Source organism: Hypanus sabinus, chromosome 2 (assembly GCF_030144855.1).
Source record: "Hypanus sabinus isolate sHypSab1 chromosome 2, sHypSab1.hap1, whole genome shotgun sequence".
Lineage (NCBI taxonomy): Eukaryota > Metazoa > Chordata > Chondrichthyes > Myliobatiformes > Dasyatidae > Hypanus > Hypanus sabinus.
In genome coordinates, this window is record NC_082707.1 from 184879714 (window position 1) to 184898794 (window position 19081).

At 46.6% G+C, this 19081-nt stretch overlaps 1 protein-coding gene across 3 annotated transcripts in view; it reads left to right on the top strand.

Moving 5' to 3' along the window:
• Positions 1 to 19081, top strand: part of LOC132388812 (epithelial cell adhesion molecule-like) — a 30386-nt gene that overhangs the window by 508 nt on the left and 10797 nt on the right. For all 3 annotated transcript variants that reach the window (XM_059961250.1, XM_059961237.1, XM_059961244.1), the window contains exons 2-8: positions 6101 to 6271; positions 11412 to 11649; positions 12574 to 12645; positions 13639 to 13702; positions 14718 to 14816; positions 16943 to 17125; positions 18755 to 18814. In XM_059961250.1, the coding sequence (XP_059817233.1) occupies positions 6101 to 6271; positions 11412 to 11649; positions 12574 to 12645; positions 13639 to 13702; positions 14718 to 14816; positions 16943 to 17125; positions 18755 to 18814 (887 nt within the window). The remainder of the gene's footprint in view (positions 1 to 6100; positions 6272 to 11411; positions 11650 to 12573; positions 12646 to 13638; positions 13703 to 14717; positions 14817 to 16942; positions 17126 to 18754; positions 18815 to 19081) is intronic.

Below are 19081 nucleotides of genomic sequence, written 5' to 3' on the forward strand. Positions count from 1 at the left end.
CCTACTGTAATGTAAAAGGATCCATCAGCAGGATGTTTGGATCAATACCCCTCCGACGGAGAGGCTGCAAAGATTTACTGGGATACTGCCTGGATTAGAGATCACACCTTATGGGGAAAGATTGATCGATCTTAGGGCTTTCCTTTTTTGGAGCGGAGGAGGACGAGATGGAGAATGGAGAGAAGCAGGATTTGATGGAGGTGTACAAGATGATAAGAGACATCAGAAGAGTGCAGAGACAGCACCTTTTTCCCAGAGCGGCAATGACTAATACCAGAGAACGTCCTTGCGAATGAAGGAAAGTTGGGGGGGACTTCGGAGTCCTCGTGCAAGACTCCCAAAAGGTTAACTTACAGGTTGAGTCTCTGGTAAAGAAGACAAATGCAATGATGGTATTTATTTCAAGGGGAGTTGAATATAAAAGCAAGGCGATATGCTGATCCTTTATAAGACACTAGTCAGGCTGCACGGAGTATTGCCAACAGTCTTGGGCCCCATATCTCAGAAAGGATGTGTTGTCATCGGAGAGAGTCCAGAGGAGGTTCACAAGGATGATTCTGGGAATTAAAGGGTTAGCACATGAAGAGCCTTTGGCAGCTGTGGGCCTGTACTCACTGGAATTTAGAAGAATGCGGGGGGATCTCATTGAAGCCTACCGAATGCTGAAAGGACTAGATAGGGTGGATGTGGAGAGGATGTTTCCTACGGTGGGGGTATCCAGAACTAGAGGGCAGAGCCTCAACATTGAGGGGACGATCCTTTAGAATGGAGGTAAGGAGTAAATTTTTTAGCCTGAGAGTAGTAAATCTGTGGATTGCTCTGCCACGGGCTGCGATGGAGACCAAGTCAGTGGGTATATTTAAGGCAGAAGTTAACATGAGTGAATCTGCAGATGCTGGAAATAAATAATAACACAAAATACTGGCAGAACTCAGCAGGCCAGACAGCATCTATAGGAGGAGGTAGTGACAACGTTTCGGGCCGAAACCCTTCATCAGGAGGGTGCTTTAGAAAAGATGTAGCTCCTGATGAAGGGTTTCGGCCCAAAACGTCATCACTACCTCCTCCCATAGATACTGCCTGGCCTGCTGAGTTCTGCCAGCATTTTGTGTTTTTAAGGCAGAAGTTGATCATTTCCTGATTGGTCAGGGCTTCGAGGGATATGGTGAGAAGGCAGGTGTATGGGGTTGAGTGGGATCTGGGATCAGCCATGATGGAATGGCAGAGCAGACTTGATGGGCTGAATGGCCTAATTCTTCTCCTATGTTTTATAGTCTTATGTTAGAATTAGATTATTTACAGTGGTGAGCACCTGGAACACACTGCCAGGAGTGGTGGCAAACATAGGAGCAGAATTGGGCCATTCAGCCCATCAAGTCTGCTCTGCCATTCCATCATGGCTGATTTATTCTCCCTCTCAATCCCATTCTCCTGCCTCCTCCCTGGTATTACAACAAAGATACTAGCATGGATAGAAGATTGGCTGACTGGCAGGAGGCATAGAGTGGGAATGAAGGGGAATATAATTTCCTTTTTAAAGAGTGGAGTGGCATTTACAATTGTCTAGTCCTCTGCAACCATTCCAGAATCTAGTGATTCTTAAAAGATCATTTCTCCACTATTGCTTCAGCTACCTCTTTCAGAACTCTGGCATGTAGTCCACCTGGCCCAGGTGACTTATTCACCTTCAGACTCTTCAGCTTCTCAAGCACTTTCTCCTTAACAATAACAACCACACTCACTCCTGCCCCCCAACGCTCTCAAATTTCTGCCATACTGCTAGGGTCTTCCACAGTGAAGATTGATGCAAAATATTAAGATCATCCACCATTTCTTTGTCTCCCATTTCTACCTCTCTAGCGTTATCTTCCAGTGGTCCAATACTCACTCTCGCCTCTCTTTTACTTTTTATATATCTGAAAAAAAGTTTTGGTATCCACTTTCATTTATTGGCTGGCTTTCCTTCATATTTCATCTTTTCTCTCCTTATGGCTTTTTAGTTGCCTTCTGTTGGTTCTTAAAGGAATCTCAATCCTCTAACTTTCCACTAATTTTTGCTATATTATCGGCCCTCTTCTAATGCTTCCCTTGTCAGCCACAGTTTCCTCACCCTCCCTTTAGAATACTTCTTTATCTTGCGATGTATCCATCCTACACTTTCTGAACTGCCAGAAACTCCAGTCATTGCTGTTCTGCCATCATCTGTGCTGGTGTCCCCTTCCAATCAGCTTCGACCAGCTCCTCTCAGATGCCTCTGTAGTAGTCTTTACTCCACTGAGATACCAATACATCTGACTTTATCTCCTCCCTCTCAAATTGCAGCGTGAATTCTATCATATTATGATCACTGTATCCTAAGGGTTCCTTTACCTAATTCAATCTTGTTCATTACACAACACCCTTTACAGACAAATACACACAACATGCTGGGTGGAACTCAGCAGGCCAGGCAGCATCTATGGAAAAAAAGTACAGTCGACCTTTTGGGCCGAAACTCTTCGGCTGGACTCCTGCTGAAGGGTTAAAGCCCAAAACGTTGACTTACTCTTTTCCATAGATGCTGCCTGGCCTGCTGAGCTCCTCCAGAATTTTGTGAGTGTTACTCAGATTTCCAGCATCTGAAGATTTCCTCTTGTTAGTGATAATAAACCTGATTCTGATTCTATTCCTGGAGATGCCTTGCAAGACAACCAGTTTCCATGGAGAAGAGGGATTAACCCTCCATCAAATTCTCTGATCAAATACATTAACCTTGTTTCTCTCTCCATAGATACTGCCTGACCCAGTACAAAATTGCCCAACCACATGCTGCTCTAAAAAGCCATCTTGTAAGCATTCCATACATTTTCTCTCTTGTGATCCAACTTCATCTTGATTTTCCCAATCTACTGCATATTGAAATCCCCATGGCTATCATAACATCGCCATTTTTACATGCCTTTTCTATCTCCTGTTGTAATTTATATCCCACATCCTGGCTGCTTTTCTGAGGCCTGTAGATAACTCCCGTCAGGGCCTTTTTACCCTTGCAGTTACATAACTCTACCCATAAGGATTCTATGTCTTTCAATCCTATATCACCTTTTTTTAAGGATTTGATTTAATTTTTTTTACCAACAAAGCCACCCTACCCCTTGTGCCTACCTGCCTGTCCTATCGATATAATGCAAATCCTTGGATTTTAAGCTCCTAAGTATGATCTTTCAGCCACGACTCATGGGTGCCCACGATCCCCGATGAGGGTTAAAGGTTCAAAGGATCAATGATACCAGTCTCTAACTGTGCTACAAGATCACCTACTGTGTGCATTCGGGGATAACACCACAAGACTTGTATTCATCACCCGTTTCGATTTTGCCCCCACGTTACACTTCAATTCATCCCACTGACTGCAAATTTGACCAATCATCTGCCAGTCACTCCTCTCAGATTCACTACACACTGCATTTACTTATATACCAACTTCCCCAGCCTCAGCCCTATCACTCTGGTTCCCATCTCCCTGCCAAATTAGTTTAAACCCTCCCCAACAGCTCTAGCAAACCTACCTGTAAAGATGTTGGTCCCCCTCGGGTTCAGGGGTAACCTGTCAGTTACATTAGGGGCTCTTAGGCAGGCAAGTGGATAAAAGAAAAAAATGGAGGACTGTGTGGGAGGGAAGAGTTAGAATGGTCTTGGAGAAGGTTAGAAGGTTGGCACTAAATCATGGGCCTTAGGGTCCGTACTGTACTTTGTTCTGTAACAGAAATGCTATTGTAGACAAGAGCACTTGGCAGATCAGGCAGCATCTATGGAGAGAGAAACAAGGTTAATGTATTTGATCAGAGAACTTGATGGAGGGTTAATCCCTCTTCTCCATGGAAACTGTTTGTCTTGCAAGGCATCTCCAGGAATAGAAGCAGGATCAGGTTTATTATCACTAACATATGTTGTGAAATGTTGTGGTTTTGCAGCAACAATACATTGAAAACATTCTGTAAGTTACAATAAGAAATATGTACCGTAAAGAAAATCAATAAATAGTACAAAAATAGCAAATTAGCATGATAGTGTTCATGGATTAATGGACTGTTCAGAAATCTGATGGCACAGGAGAAGAACCTGCTCTTAAAACATTGATTGTATGTCATCAGGCTCCCGAACCTCCTGCCCGATGGTGGTAAGGAGAAAATGGCATGTCCTGGGTGGTGAGGATCCCAGTGATGGATGCCTCCTTAAGGCATCTCCTTTTGAAGATGTCCTCAATGGTGGGGAGGCTAGTGCCATGACGGAGCTGGCTGAGTTTACAGCCTTGTGTGGCTTTTCCCGATCATGTGTGCTAGTGCCTCAGTACGAGGCTGTGATGCAACCAATCAGAATGCTCTCCTGTACCCTGATGACAGAGCAAATCTCCGCAAAATCCCAAGGAAATACAGCTGCTGGCACGACCTCTTGCTCAACTGTATCAACGTGTTGAGCCGGGGGATAGAGGCTCTAAGATGTTGACACCCAGGAGCTTGTAGCTGCTCACCCTGATCCCTTGATAAGGACTGGTGCTCATTCTCCCGAATTCCCCTTCCTGGAGTCCACAATCAACTCCTCGGGCTTACTAACACTGAGTGCAAGGTTGTTTCTGGGACACCATTCAACCAGCCGCTCGATCTCATTCCTGTTTGCCTCCTCTGGGATTCGGCCAACAGTAACAATAGTGTTTTTAATTCACTCTAGGCGATTAGTCAAAACTAGAATGCTTTCCTTATCCAGGTCACCAAGGGTTCTGTTTCTAAGAACAAATCGTAACTGGAACAGTTCTCAAGTCAGAAGTCCGGCCACGAACTCGGTTCTCTCCTGGCAGAAGATGCCTTCAGACCCGCAGCAGCTGGCAAATCTGCCCCACTAGTCCCCCATGCACACACTTGTATGTACCGAATGAACATAAGTCAAGGGTTTGCAACCAGTGGTACGCTGTGATATGGGAGAGGAGGTATGCTAGGATGACAACAGCTTTGAGGCGAACACCTTACAAGAGAGTATTCTGTCCCGGTCTGGGCACCTCATTATAGGAAGCTTTAGAGAGGGTGCAGAGGATGCTGCTTGTCTTGTGAGGATGAGTTGAGTGAGCTTGGGCTTTCTGTTTGGAGTGAAGGAGGGTGAGAGGTGATTTGACAGAGGCATACAAAATGAAAGAGGCATAGACAGAGTGGACAGCCAGAGATTTTCTCTGTGTTCTGAAACGGTTAATACAAGGGGGGCATAATTTTAAGGTGATTGAAGGGAAGTATAGGGGGATGTCAGAGGTAAGCTCTTTACACAAAGAGAGGTGGGTGTGTGGAACCCCCTGCACATTACAGCATTTAAAAAAAGATAGGCACATGGAAGATAGAAAAATGTAGGAGGGAAGGGTTTGCTGGTTGTAGAGTAGGTTAAGAGGTTGGTCCAATACCACAGGTGACAGGCCTGTCCTGGCTGTAACATACTGTTCAATGTTCTGTGCACAGACGGGTCTGTAATCTCTGAGCTGCAGGAGAACAAGAAGTGTTTTCACAGAAATATTAGATCCTTGGCAGCTTATCAAGGTCAATGGTGAGTGGGTGTTTCCCCACTGATGGGAAGTTTAGGACCAGAGGGCATGGTCTTGGGAGTGTTGGTGCTCATTTTAGACCAGGAACTGAAGATTTCCTTCTCTTAAAGAGTTGTCTGTCTCTGGAATTCCTGTGCTGGTGAATCTTTGAACATATTCAAAGCTGACATGGATAAGTTTCTAATTGGCAAGGGAACCTGAATTAGACTGTGAACTTAAGAAAAGTTGGTGAACTTGGAGAAAGGCAGCACTGGTTGGAGGGGTCGAATGGCCTAAATCCTGCTCCCATTTTCCTGAGCTCTTCTGGTCGTTACTACTTGTGTTATGTTACTCAGCTGCTGACTCCCCACTATGCAGCACAGCTACAATTAAGTAGTACTTCATTAGTAAGTCCTTTTGGATGAGCCAGCACCCTCTGTTTGGAACTGACAACTAGTCCGTGACTGCTTGTTGCGGTCTCGGGCAGAGCCGATTCCGCGGTGGGGAGGGAGAAGGTTGTTCCCGGGAGCTGGTGGTCACCCCCTGTCCCTCCTTTGGTAGATGACGAGTGCCCCGATGCCTCTCCTGCCCGGGAGAACTGTGAGTTTGACGAGGTGTGCGAGGACGCCAGCTGCAAGTACAACCAGTACGTGACCTGCCACCTCAACCGGTGTGGAACCTGCGAGGCCGTCTTCCGAGGCTTCGACAACCTGACGGTCAACTGCAACCAGTGTGAGTCTCAGCTCCCGCCCTCCCTCCGAGCCTGCGCTGTTGCTGCCTCGCCGCCAGTCGCATCCTCTGCAGACCCACCAACAATGCATCTCGTCACTGCCAGTCATGCACCAACTGTATCCGACACCAATGCAACCCAGTGCCACTGTATTCTGCACAGACTGCAATCCACACAGTTTCAAAGTTCAAAGATTGAAAGCACATTTATTATCAAAGTGTGAATGCAGTATACAGCTCTGAAATTTGTCTTCCCCACAGTCACGAAATAAAGAACCATTGAATCAACTCGTTTAAAGAAAAACTTTGAATATCAACCCCCCCCGCCAATGTGCAAATATGAATAAAAACACAGAATATAAAACACAAAATCAGAAGGTATATTTCAGTCCAGTTCAGCTCAGTGTTCATTTTCTGCAAGTCACCTCGATTCAAATATCAAACAAAAGCAGTAACAGAAAGAACAACCGGAACTAGATCTGAACACTAGGTCACATCATAAGCCTGAATTAGAGTCCAAATTTACAATCCCTACGTTCCATATTCATCACAGACCTTACACGTAATGAAACTACACTGACAATCACTACCCTACTGTGTTTCCATGTGCCCTGCTGATACCCAGAAGATTTCCTCTTTCCCATCAGATAGCAAGGTTCTGATCTGCAACACACACAAAATGCTGGTAGAACACAGCAGGCTAGGCAGCATCTATAGGGAGAAGCGATATTGACGTTTTGGGCCGAGACCTTTCGTCAGGACTAACGGAAAGGAAAGATAGTAAGAGATTTGAAAGTAGAGGGGGGGGGTGGAAATGCGAAATGATAGGAGAAGACCGGAGGGGGTGGGATGAAGCTAAGAGCTGGAAGGGTGATTGGCGAAAGTGATACAGAGCTGGAGAAGGGAAAGGATCATGGGACAGGAGGCCTCGGGAGAAAGAAAGGGGGGGGGGAGCACCAGAGGGAGATGAAGAACAGGCAAGCAACTAGATATGTCAGGGATGGGGTAAGAAGGGGAGGAGGGGCATTAACGGAAGTTAGCTCCCTATGTGACTCCCTTGTCCACTCGTCCCCCCCATCTCTTCCCACTGATCTCCCTCCTGGCACTTACCCTTGTAAACGGAACAAATGCTACACCTGCCCTTACACTTCCTCCCTCACCACCATTTAGGGCCCCAGACAGTCCTTCCAGGTGAGGCGACTCTTCACTTGTGAGTTGGCTGGTGTGGTATACTGTGTCCGGTGCTCCCGGTGTGGCCTTTTATATATTGGTGAGACCCGACGCAGACTGGGAGACCGTTTCGTGGAACACCTATGCTCGGTCCGCCAGAGAAAGCAGGATCTCCCAGTGGCCACACATTTTAATTCCACGTCCCATTCCCATTCTGATATGTCTATCCATGGCCTCCTCTACTGTCAAAATGAATCCAAACTCAGGTTGGAGGAACAACACCTTATATACCGGCTGGGTAGCCTCCAACCTGATGGCATGAACATTGACTTCTCTAACTTCCGTTAATGCCCCTCCTCCCCTTCTTACCCCATCCCTGACATATTTAGTTGTTTGCCTGTTCTCCATCTCCATCTGGTGCTCCCCCCCCCTTTCTTTCTCCCGAGGCCTCCCGTCCCATGATCCTTTCCCTTCTCCAGCTCTTTATCACTTTCGCCAATCACCTTTCCAGCTCTTAGCTTCATCCCACCCCCTCCGGTCTTCTCCTATCATTTCGCAGTTCCCCCTCCCCCCTCTACTTTCAAATCTCTTAGTATCTCTCCTTTCGGTTAGTCCTGACGAAGGGTCTCGGCCCGAAACGTCGACATCACTTCTCCCTATAGATGCTGCCTAACCTGCTGTGTTCTACCAGCATTTTGTGTGCGTTGCTGTTTGAATTTTCAGCATCTGCAGAGTTCCTCGTGAAGGTTCTGACCTGAAATGTTGACAGCTGCTCTCCCCCCACAACAGATGCTGCTCGATCTGCTGAGTTCCGCCAGCAGATTGTTTGTTGCTGCGTCTGCTGTCTTATTTAAAGAGCTTTGTTTGTCACATGTGCATTGAAACATACAGTGAAATGCGTTGTTTGTATGATGATAGTGTCATCATGCTTCCAGCATAGCATGCCCACAACTCGCTAATCCTAACCCGTATGTCTTTGGAATATGGGAGGAAGCCCACACCGTCACGGGGAGAAGGTATAGACTTCTTAAAGACAGCAATGGGAAAATCGAATCCAGTTCACTGGGACAGTAAAGTGTTCTGCTAATTGCCACACTACTGTGCTGCCCCCTAGTGTCTGCATATAAACATTACATATTTACATAAACTCCCTGCTTCATTAAACACCAACTTGATGGCATGAACATCAATTTCTTTTTTTCCCTTTTATTCCCCCTCCCCCTTCCCTCTAGTATTCCCCATTCTAGACTTTTACCCCTTCTCTTCACCTGCCTATCAATTCCCCCTTCTGCCTCTCCTGCTTCCCTTTCTCCCATGGCTCACTCTCCTCTCCTATCAGATTCCTTCTTCTCCTGCCCTTTAGGTTTCCCACCCACCTGGCCTCATCTACCACCTTATAGCTAGCCCTTCTCCTTTCCGCCCATATCTTTATTCTGGTATCCTCTCCCTTCCTTCTCAGTCCTGATAAAAGGTCTTGGCACAAAACGTCAACTGTTTATTCATTTTCAGAGATGCTGCCTGACCTGCTGAGTTCTTCCAGCTTTTTGTGTTTCTTGCTCTACTTTATACCTATTATGGGAATCTTTAGCTCATTGTATCCATAATAAGTAAAATAAAATACAGTGTAGTTTATAGTCAATATCCTTTACACGGTGTACACTTTATATGAGGTGTACAGTGATAGGTGTGTAAAGTGAATCTGCAGAAGGGTTCAGTCAGTCAAGCAGCATTTGTGGAATGTGAAACCAGTCAATGTTTGAGTCAGGGACCCTCTCTCAGAACTGGAAAGCAGATTAACTGAAAATATTCTCTGGTTTTCCTTTCCACAGATGATGACTGACTGGCTGAGATCTTCCAGCATTTCTGTTCTTGTTGCAATAGATATGTAAACAATGACTCAGTTTGTGTATCCCATCATATTCAACACAGATACAGGCCCTTTGGCCTGATTCATCCATGCTGACCAAGGTGCCCATTGAAGTTAATCCCAATTGCTCTCATTTGACCCATTTCCATAAGATATAGGAGCAGAATTAGGCCATTTGGCCCATCACATCTGCTCCACCTTTCCATCATGGCTGCTTTATTAACCCCCTAAACATCATCCTCCTGCCTTCTCCCTATAACCTTGACACCCTAACTAATCAAGAACCCATCAAACTCTGCTTTAAATATACCCAATGACTTGGCCTCCATTTTCATCTGTGGCCAAGAATTCCACAGATTTACCGCCCTCTGGCTAAAGAAATTCCTTCTCAGCTCTGTTCTAAAGGGACGTCCTTGTATTCTGAGGCTGTGCCCTCTGGTCCTGGACTCTCCCACTACTGGAAAGATCCACTCTATCTAAGCCTTTCAGTAGAGGCCCAAAGCCATCAAATACTGTTCATGCATAAACTCTTTCATTCCCAGGATCATTCTTGTAAACCTCTGCTGTCCTTTAAACCTTTCCTAGGTTTCATCTCCATGTTCTTGACCAAGAGTCATTTATATATTATTGTACCTTGCTCTACCACTTCCTCTGGCAGCTCATTCCAGACACCAGCCACCCTCCATGTAAAGAAGTTGCCCCTCAGGTCCCTTTTAAATCTCTCCCTTCTCACCCTAAACCTGTGGTTTTTGGTTCCCTATTCCCAGGGAAAATGACTGTGTGTGTTCAGCTCATCAGATTCAGATTTAGTTATCACATCAGAAGCAGAATCAGGTTTAGTATCACCGGCAGCACAATGCTAAAATAGGTTGAGTGACTCGGCCCTTTCTCCTTGGAGCGACGGAGGATGAGAGGTGACCTGATAGAGGTGTATAAGATGATGAGAGGCATTGATCGTGTGGATAGTCAGAGGCTTTTTCCCAGGGCTGAAATGGCTATCATGAGAGGGCATAGTTTGAAGGTGCTTGGAAATAGGTACAAGGGGGATGTCAGAGGTAAGTTTTTCACACAGAGTGGTGGGTGCATGGAATGCACTGCCAGCGATGGTGGTAGAGGAGGATATAATAGGGTCTTTTAAAAGACTCTTAGATAGGCACATGGACCTTAGAAAAATAGAGGGCTATGCAGTAGGGAAATTCTAGGCAGTTTTGGCACAACATTGTGGGCCAAAAGGCCTGTAATGTGCTGTAGATTTCTAGGTTTCTTATGCAACACATGATAACAGAGAGAAAAAGGAAACTGAATTACAGTAAGTAAATATATATTAAATAGTTAAGTAAGTAGTGCAAAAAGTAGGAAATTTTTAAAAAGTATATCAAAACCTGCGTTGTTTGCATTGACAACCAGCACACCCAAGAACGCACTGGAGGCACTCGCGAGTGTCACAACACTTTCTGGCGTCATCATTAGCGTGCGCACCATACTCTGGAAAAAATTGCACAGTAACAACAACAGAACAAGATAACAGTGGGAAAACAAGCCCATTCCCCACCCTCACACACACAGACAAGCCTCTAACCCCAGGACAGGCTGCCACAGGACCTCCGGTCCTTGGCCCCGGATTCTGAGACTTGTACTCCTCGTGGTTTTATCCACCACTGCAGGATCGTCCCCTCGATCTCCTACACCAGCTTGACCAGCCTCTCACTACAACCCAGTGGGGCAGCATGGTGGCAGGGCAGTCAGCACAATCACTTTACAGTGCGGGCAATCTGTGTTCAGTTCCCACCGCTGTCTGTAAGGACTTTGTACATTCTTCCCACGACCGCGTGGGTTTCCTCTGGGTGCTCTGGTTTCCTCCGCATTCCCAGGGGTTAGTAATGGTAAGTTGTGGGCCTGCTATGTTGATGTCCGAAGCTTGACAATACTTGTGAGCTGCCACCAGTATGTTGCAAACGGTGACGGAAAACTTTTTACTGGGTTTTTGATGTTTCGAAGTACACGTGACAAATAAAACTATCTTTACCTTTGGTCCCTCGAGTCCCGACAGTTCTCCCCTGCACGCTTTAATGCCGCCTCCCCACTGCCTCTCTCCTGCTTTCTCAGTGACGCCCAAATGCCGCCTGCTGCGCCTGGAGATGCTTCACAAGAGCCGGACAGCCAGCAGGCAGCCGGGCGGGAGGAGGGTCAACGACCTGTACGACCCCGAGTGCGAGAGGAACGGCACCTTCAAGGCCAAGCAGTGCGACGACTCCAACCTCTGCTGGTGCGTGGACAGCGCGGGGGTCAGGGTCACCGACAAGACCGGTGACGACCCCAAGTGCGGCCAGCTCATCCGAGTCCAGTGAGTGTCACTCAGAATCAGAACAGACATCAAGAGAAAGTTGACAAAGATGTCCCCAGGGCTTGAGGACCTGAGATATAGGGAAAGGTTGAATAGGTTAGGACTTTATTCCTAATGTAGTGGGGGAATTTGTTAGAGGGATACAAGCTTCAGAGAGGGTAAATGCAAGCAGCCTTTTTCCACTGAGATTGGGTGAGATGAGAACTAGAGGTCATAGGTTAAGGGTGAAAGATGAAATGTTTAAGGGGAACATGAGGCAGAACATCTTCACTCAGGGTGGTAAGAGTGTGGAACGAGCTGTCAGCAGTAGGGGTAGATGAGGGTTTGATTTCAACATTTAAGAAAAGTTTGGACAAATACACGGAGGGGAGGGTTATGGAGGACTATGGTCCAGGTGTGGGTTGATGGGATACAAACCTTGTGACAATGACATGGGGAAGGATGGAACAAAGTTACAGACCCAGTCAGCGGGATAGAGAGCCAAGGAAAGGGATCCAGACCTAAAGACAAAGGTATGCATCCAGGGAATAAGACACAGACCCAGGGTCAGAGATTTGGACCTTGGAATACCGACCAGGGCAGGTTTGGGATACAGACCCAGAAGCGGGAGTGCAGATTGGATGGGAGCATGGTGAAGGAAATAGATTCAGGTCCTGCATCAGGGCGCCCCCTGTTGGTTCTTGCTGCAGTGTTCTGGATTTAAAGGTCAGGCCCTGGTCTCATTGCTGCTGTTTGGCTAGATTGGCTGACTAGTGGTGGTTTGGGAGTGAAGGTTGGGTGGGAAGTGGGTGCTGGCTGATGGGTGTGGTGGGACGAGGAGTGGGTGCTGCCCGACGGGTGGGCGGGGAGTGGGATGAACAACAGGTTAGTGTTCCTTCCACGAACCAGACTCAGTAACTAATCCAATCTGTCGCCCTCCTGCAGCCTCATTCAGATCGATTTCAGCTTCAAAGTCGAGTTTGTCTTCCTGAAGATGAAGGAGGCAGCTGTTCGACGGTGGGTAGAATCTTTTCAGAGCCGTGGTGGGGGTGGGGGGGGGGAATGAGGGTTCACTTGGGGGGAGAGGTGTAGATGTTGATAATGTTGATTTAACCAGCATCAGTACCCCTTTGCTGGGGTTAGGGAGAAGGTGGAGAGACGAGTTGGTAAACACTAACCAGAGATCCAACAGTCATCTGTAGTCCCGACAAAGTAAGAATGGCCCTTATCTTCTCCTGAAGTTGGTTTTCTTTCAAAAATCTGGTAGCTTTGACCACCCACCATCCAGGCCTTGCTCTCTTCTCACTGCTACCCTCGGGAAGGAGGTACAGGTGCCCTAGGTCCCACAACAGCAAGTTCAGGAACAATTATTACCCTTCAACAATCAGGCTCCTGAACCAGCGTGGATAACTTCACTCACCTCAGCACTGAACTGATTCCACAACATGTGGACTTAATTTTAAGGACTCAATTTCAATATTACATATATTTCAATATTTCTTATTGATGTATGTAATTGTATGTTATTATAGTTTTCTTTTGTATTTGCACAGTTTGTCTTCGTTTTGCACATTGATAGTTTTGTCAGTCCTTGTGTGTAGTTTTTCATCGATTCTACTGTACGTCTTTGCTGGGATGGGATTTGAACTCGTGTCTCTCTGTTGCCAGTCCAGAAATTTAACCACTGTGCTGTCCTGTCCAACCGTTCACTCTGCTCACCTTTGCCATGCTGCAAGAAACTGCAGTTGTGGACGTGGCTCAGCACGTGACAGGGAGCAGCCCCTCCCCTCCCCCCTTCTTACCATCCTCTTCGTGAAGAGTTTTCCTCTGACATCTCCCCCCCCCCCCCATGCTTTCCTCCAATCACCTTAAAGTTATACCCCCCTGTATTAGCCATTTCCACCCTGGAAGAAGGTCTCTGACTGTCGTCTTGTTACTGTGCCTCTTTGTTACTGTGCTACCTTCCATTTCCTGTTTCTTCAGGAAGTTCTCTGGTTTCTTGTGTTTCAGGAAGGTGGCCATCAAGTTGGTGAAAGAGTACACTCTGAAGGCTACGCAGATCCTAGAGATCACGGCAAGTACCGGGCTCCTGAATCGGAAATCTGGGTGGGTAGGTGGTACCGGGTTCATTAGTGCATCAACTCCACCAAGAGAAACCGGTTCTGTTTCGGAGAGCTGGCAGCTTGAGGCCCCATTCCAGAGACTTGATTGGGATACAGTGAGCTGGACCAGGAGGCACGAGGTGCGGGGGCAGGTCAGGGGAATGGGGCAAGGTAGATGGGCTAAACTGGAGACCTGGGGCCTGAAGGTTTGGAGTTAGAGGATTGTCCCTGTGAGAGAGCGGGTGGGCGGTGGAGATGGGACTTGCTGTTGCTTTGTTACAAGTTGTGTTCTGTGTTGTTCTGCTGAATACTGAGGGCATGCTATATCGGCTCTGGAATGTGTGGCAAAGCTTGCGGTCTTCCCCCACCCCGTCCCTGGCTGGGTTGGTGACATTTCACTGGATGTTTCGGTGTAAGATCTGAAAGCAGCCACACCAGAATGTGTGGCAAAGCTTGCGGTCTTCCCCCACCCCGTACCTGGCTGGGTTGGTGACATTTCACTGGATGTTTCGGTGTAAGATCTGAAAGCAGCCACACCGGAATGTGTGGCAAAGCTTGTGGGCTGCCCCCAGCACATCCTTGTCACACTGGTTGTCTGCACAAGCGACATATTTCACTGTCCATGTAATAAATAAATTAATCTGAAATACTCCCAACGCACCCCTCAGCTGGGTGAATGTTTTTTCTTGCAGAGGGGTGTGAATCTCAGAATCAGAATTTGCTTTAATATCACTGCCATGTGTCATAAAATTTGTTGTTGCCTCTGGAATTCTTGGCCAGAGAGAGTGTGGAGGAAGATGATAGTTTTGAAAGATCCAGGAATTGAGAGTGATGGGGAACTGGTACAAAGGGGAAACGAGGCCTGGGTCAGTTTAACCGTGGGCACGTTGACTGTGACGACAGGCTTGAGTACCTCCCTTGTGATCACCTTAAGGGTCATCCGCCCTACAGAACTGATGGCCTGTCTCCCTGTCACCTTGGCAACAGGTCCACGAGTTGTCCAGAGAGATCTGCATCCGGCTGAGTGAGAACGGGACCAAAGATCCTGCCGACATCTCCACTGTGGCATACTACATCGAGAGGGACGTGAGTACAGCTCGACTCTCCCCCGAGAGCACAGCCCTGCTCTTAAAGATAAGGATTAGTTTTATTTATCACATATAAACATCAAAACGTACAGTGAAATCTCCTGTTTGCATCAAAGATCCAGCACAGTCTGAGGATGTGCTGGGGGCAGCCCTCAGATGTCTCCATGCTTCTGACATCATCATAGCTTGCCCACGATTCACTGGAGCATCCAGAGGGACCCATGTGGTCATAGGTCGAACAAACAAACTCCTTAGACAGTGGTAGGAATTGGATCCAAGTCACTACACAGTAAAGCATTACGCTGACTGCTATGGCACCGTGATGCCCCATTCTGCTAACTCCCCCACTGAATGAGAATAGGCATTGCCCAGCAGCTGGGTTTCTATGGCAACTCCTTCCACCACACCTCTGTATCTTCCAGTTCCCCTCCCGCTTAAGGGGATCTGAGGGGGGCCAGAGAGTGGTGATAATACGGAACGGGCTGCCAATGGAGGTGGGCACAATTAGTGTTTTACCGACACTTGGATGAAAACATGGATAGGAAAGATACAGGGCAATGCAGGCAACTGGGACTATCTGAGGAAGGCACCTTGGTCAGTATGGATGAGCTGGGCCAAATGGCCTCTTTCCGTGCTTTATGACTTTATAATTCTATAACCTTCCAGGATTCAGGCATTGCAGCACTCTGAGATGGTAAAACCCTTCAGGTTGGTGACAGTTGAAATACAAAAGCCTGTTACCTTGCTGTATCTCTACATACAAACATAAATAACAAGATTTTCTTTCATTACTGAATCTAACGTGAGTTGGGCAGAGTCCACTACTCACAGGCAGAATCAGGTTTGATATCACTGGCATATGCTGTGGAATTTGTTGTTTTGTTGTAGCAGTACAGTGCAATACATAATATAAAAATTGTAAATTGTAACAAATAGACAGTGTGTGTGTATGTGTGTGTGTGTGTGTGTGTGTGTGTGTGTGTGTGTGTGTGTGTGTGTGTGTGTGTATATATATATATAAAATAAATAAAATAATATATGATAAATTAAATAAATAGTCCAAATAGAGCTTAAGACCATGTTGAAAACTGAAATACCCATGGCTGTGACTCTGGATTTCAGCTGTTGTAGTCCTGAATTGGAATATTCGTTGATTCCTTTTGGAACTGCATACGAGTTGCTGGTTGTCTGTGCCATCTTGTCTCTCTGCGGATCTTTATGTTCTTGTGCATTTGAATTGCTGTGGTGCAACCAGTCAGGACACTTTCAACAGTACCTCTGTAGAATGTTCGTTCACAAGCCGAACCTCCTTAACCTCTAATGGAAATAGAGACACGGGTTCTGTGCTATATAACTCGGTCTCTAAAACTGTGGTTGGAGGAAAGGGAGAAGGCCAGGGGTATTTTTTTTAACACAGAGAGTAATGGGATAGGTTAAAAGTTGTCTCAGGACTGAGCTGTACTGTTCTATGTTCTAACTCATTTTCTGTTTCCCAAAGTCTCAAACATAGAACATAGGATAATACAGCCCAGGAACAGGCCCTTTGGCCCACAATGTTGTGCTAAACCAGCTAAAAAGCAAATCAAATACACCCAAACACGAATCCCTCCTACCAACGCTATGTCCATATCCCTCCATCTTCCTCACATTCACATGTCTATCTAAACGTCTCTTAAAAGCGTCTAAATGTATTTACCTCTACCAGCATACCAGGCAGCTCACTCCAGGCATCCCCCACTCTCTGAGTAAAAAATTTACCCCTCACATCCCCTTTGAACCTACCCCCTCTCACTTTCATTGCACGCCCTCTAGTATTAGACATTTCTACCCTGGGAAACAGATACTCTCTGTCCACTCTATCTCTGCTGCTCGTAATTTTATAAACTTGAAACGTTTACTGTTTCTCTCTCCACAGATGCTGCCTGTCATGTGGAGTATTTCCGTAATTTTAATTTCTATTTATCTGTAATTTTTTTTATTTTCGAAACCCACGTCTGGTTGGCTGGGTCACTCTCAAAGTTATTGTCGGTTACACAAGTATGTGTATGCACCGTGCAATGAAAAGCTCGTGGGCACGTGGCATCATAATGAGCAGCATTCACGAGTGTTCTGAACTCCCTGCAGCTGAAGACGAACAGGTTCACTCTGGAAGTGGACGGGAAGAGCTTGCAGGTGGAGAGGGAGTCAGTCCAGGTTTGGTTCTTTGACAACGAGCCTCCCCGGATCAACATGAAGTCCATCTCGCCGGGCTTTGCAGCCATCATCATCATCATTGCGCTGGCCATTCTAACTGGGATCGCAGTGTTTGTGAGTACATTCCGCAGGACGGCGGTGAGGGGGAGTTCTATTCTCACCAGCACCCCCTGAGCATGCTTTCATGGCCCATTAAACATGGGGTTTTGTTGGGTTCTTTAGCAAAGCTGAAAACACATGAGGGGAAAGGTGACCTTATGCTTGGACTGAATTTCACACTGAATCATTTGGCCTCACCCCTTCTCTGCTATCTAGAACTATTTTCTCTAAATTGCTGTCTAGGCTGGTTATGGACACAAGCAGATAGTTAAATTATTCACAGTCCTGAAGAAGGATCTTGACCTGAAACTTTGACTGTTCATTTCCCTCCACAGTTGCTACCCAACCTGCTGATCTCTCCACCATCCCACTACTCCCCTCTGCCTCCCTCACCTCTCTCGCTCTGTTGCAGCTCGGTAGTGTAGCAGTTAGTGTAACACTATTACAACACCAGTGACCCCGGTTCAATTCGTGCCACTGTCTGTAAGGAGTTTGTCATTCTCCCCGTGACCATCTCTGGGTGCTCCATTTTCCTCCCACGTTACAAAGACGTATGGATTAGTAGGTTAATTAGTCAAGTGGGTATAATTAGGTGGGCCAGAATGGTCTGTAACCAGCTATATCATATCTCTAAATAAAATAAAAAATTCCAAGTTTCAGCCTTTCTCTGCTTAAAATTTCATCTTCATCAGTCCCTTGTTGCCTCCCATCTTCTGTCACTGTTCCCACTTATTCCATTCCCAGTCTATCTGCTCATCCCCTTCCCCACCAACCTGGATCTAACTACAGTCCAACGCAGTACAGGTTGTACCAACCTTTTAACCTACTCCAAGATCTGTCTAACTCTGCCCTCCACATGGCCCTTCATTTTTCTTTCATTCATGTGCCTATTGAAGAGTCTCTTAAATGTCCCTAACTTATCTGCCTCAACACCTTCTGTGGCAGGGCGTTCCACACACTCACTGCTCTCTGTGTAAAAACCTACTATGACATCCCCCTGTACTTTCCTCTAATCATCTTAAAATTCTGACCCCTTGCAATAGCCATTTCCACCCTGGTAAGGTCTCCGTCTGTCCACTCGAATTATGCCTCTTAACATCCCCTGTTCATCTCTATCAAGACACCTCTCATCCTCCTTCATTCCTAAGAGAACTAGCTCACTCAACCTATCCTCATAAGATATGCTCTCTAATCCAGGCAGCAGCCTGGTAAATCTCCTCTGCACCCTCCCTACATGCTCCACTTAGGGGTTCCCAACCTAGAATCCGTGGCATAAAAAAGTTTGGGAACTCCCTGCTGCATATTCTTCCTAAAAGTGACCAGAACTGAACATAATTCTCCAAATGTGGTCTTGCCCCATTCCTTCCCCTCACCTCTTTAAACTGACCGTCTCCTCTGTACCTTCCAGTCCAGGTGAAGGGTCTTGATATGAAACATCTACAGTCCATTTCCCTCCACAGATGCTGCCTGACCTGCCGTTCCTCCAGCATTTTTTGTGTCTGCTCCAGATTCCAACATCTGCAGAAACTCCTGTGCCTCCTCCAGCACCCTGTTTGTTGTTCATGCCTGCCACCAGAATAATTTGGGGTGAAAAAGAGAGATGATTGGAGAGGATGTAACCCTAATATCACTGTGTGTTTGCAGGTTGTGGTCAGAAGGAGAGCAAAGGAGGACTGGCAGAGGATCCAATTTGAAGTGATTGAGGTGATGTATTGTGCTCAAACCTCTGTGCAAGCTCTTCCATGGTAGGGTCACTTGGGCTTTAGTTCAGTGACTGATGTTCCAGTTTCACTCTGTCTGCTGCAAAAGGCAGGATCTCCTGGGTGGCTACCTGTTTCAGTTTAACTTTTTATTCCCATTCCAACATGTTGGTCCATGGCCTCCTTTTCTGCCATTTTGAGGCCATACTCAGGATGGAGGAGCAACATCTCATATTCTGTTTGGGTAGCCTCCAACCTGATGGCATGAACA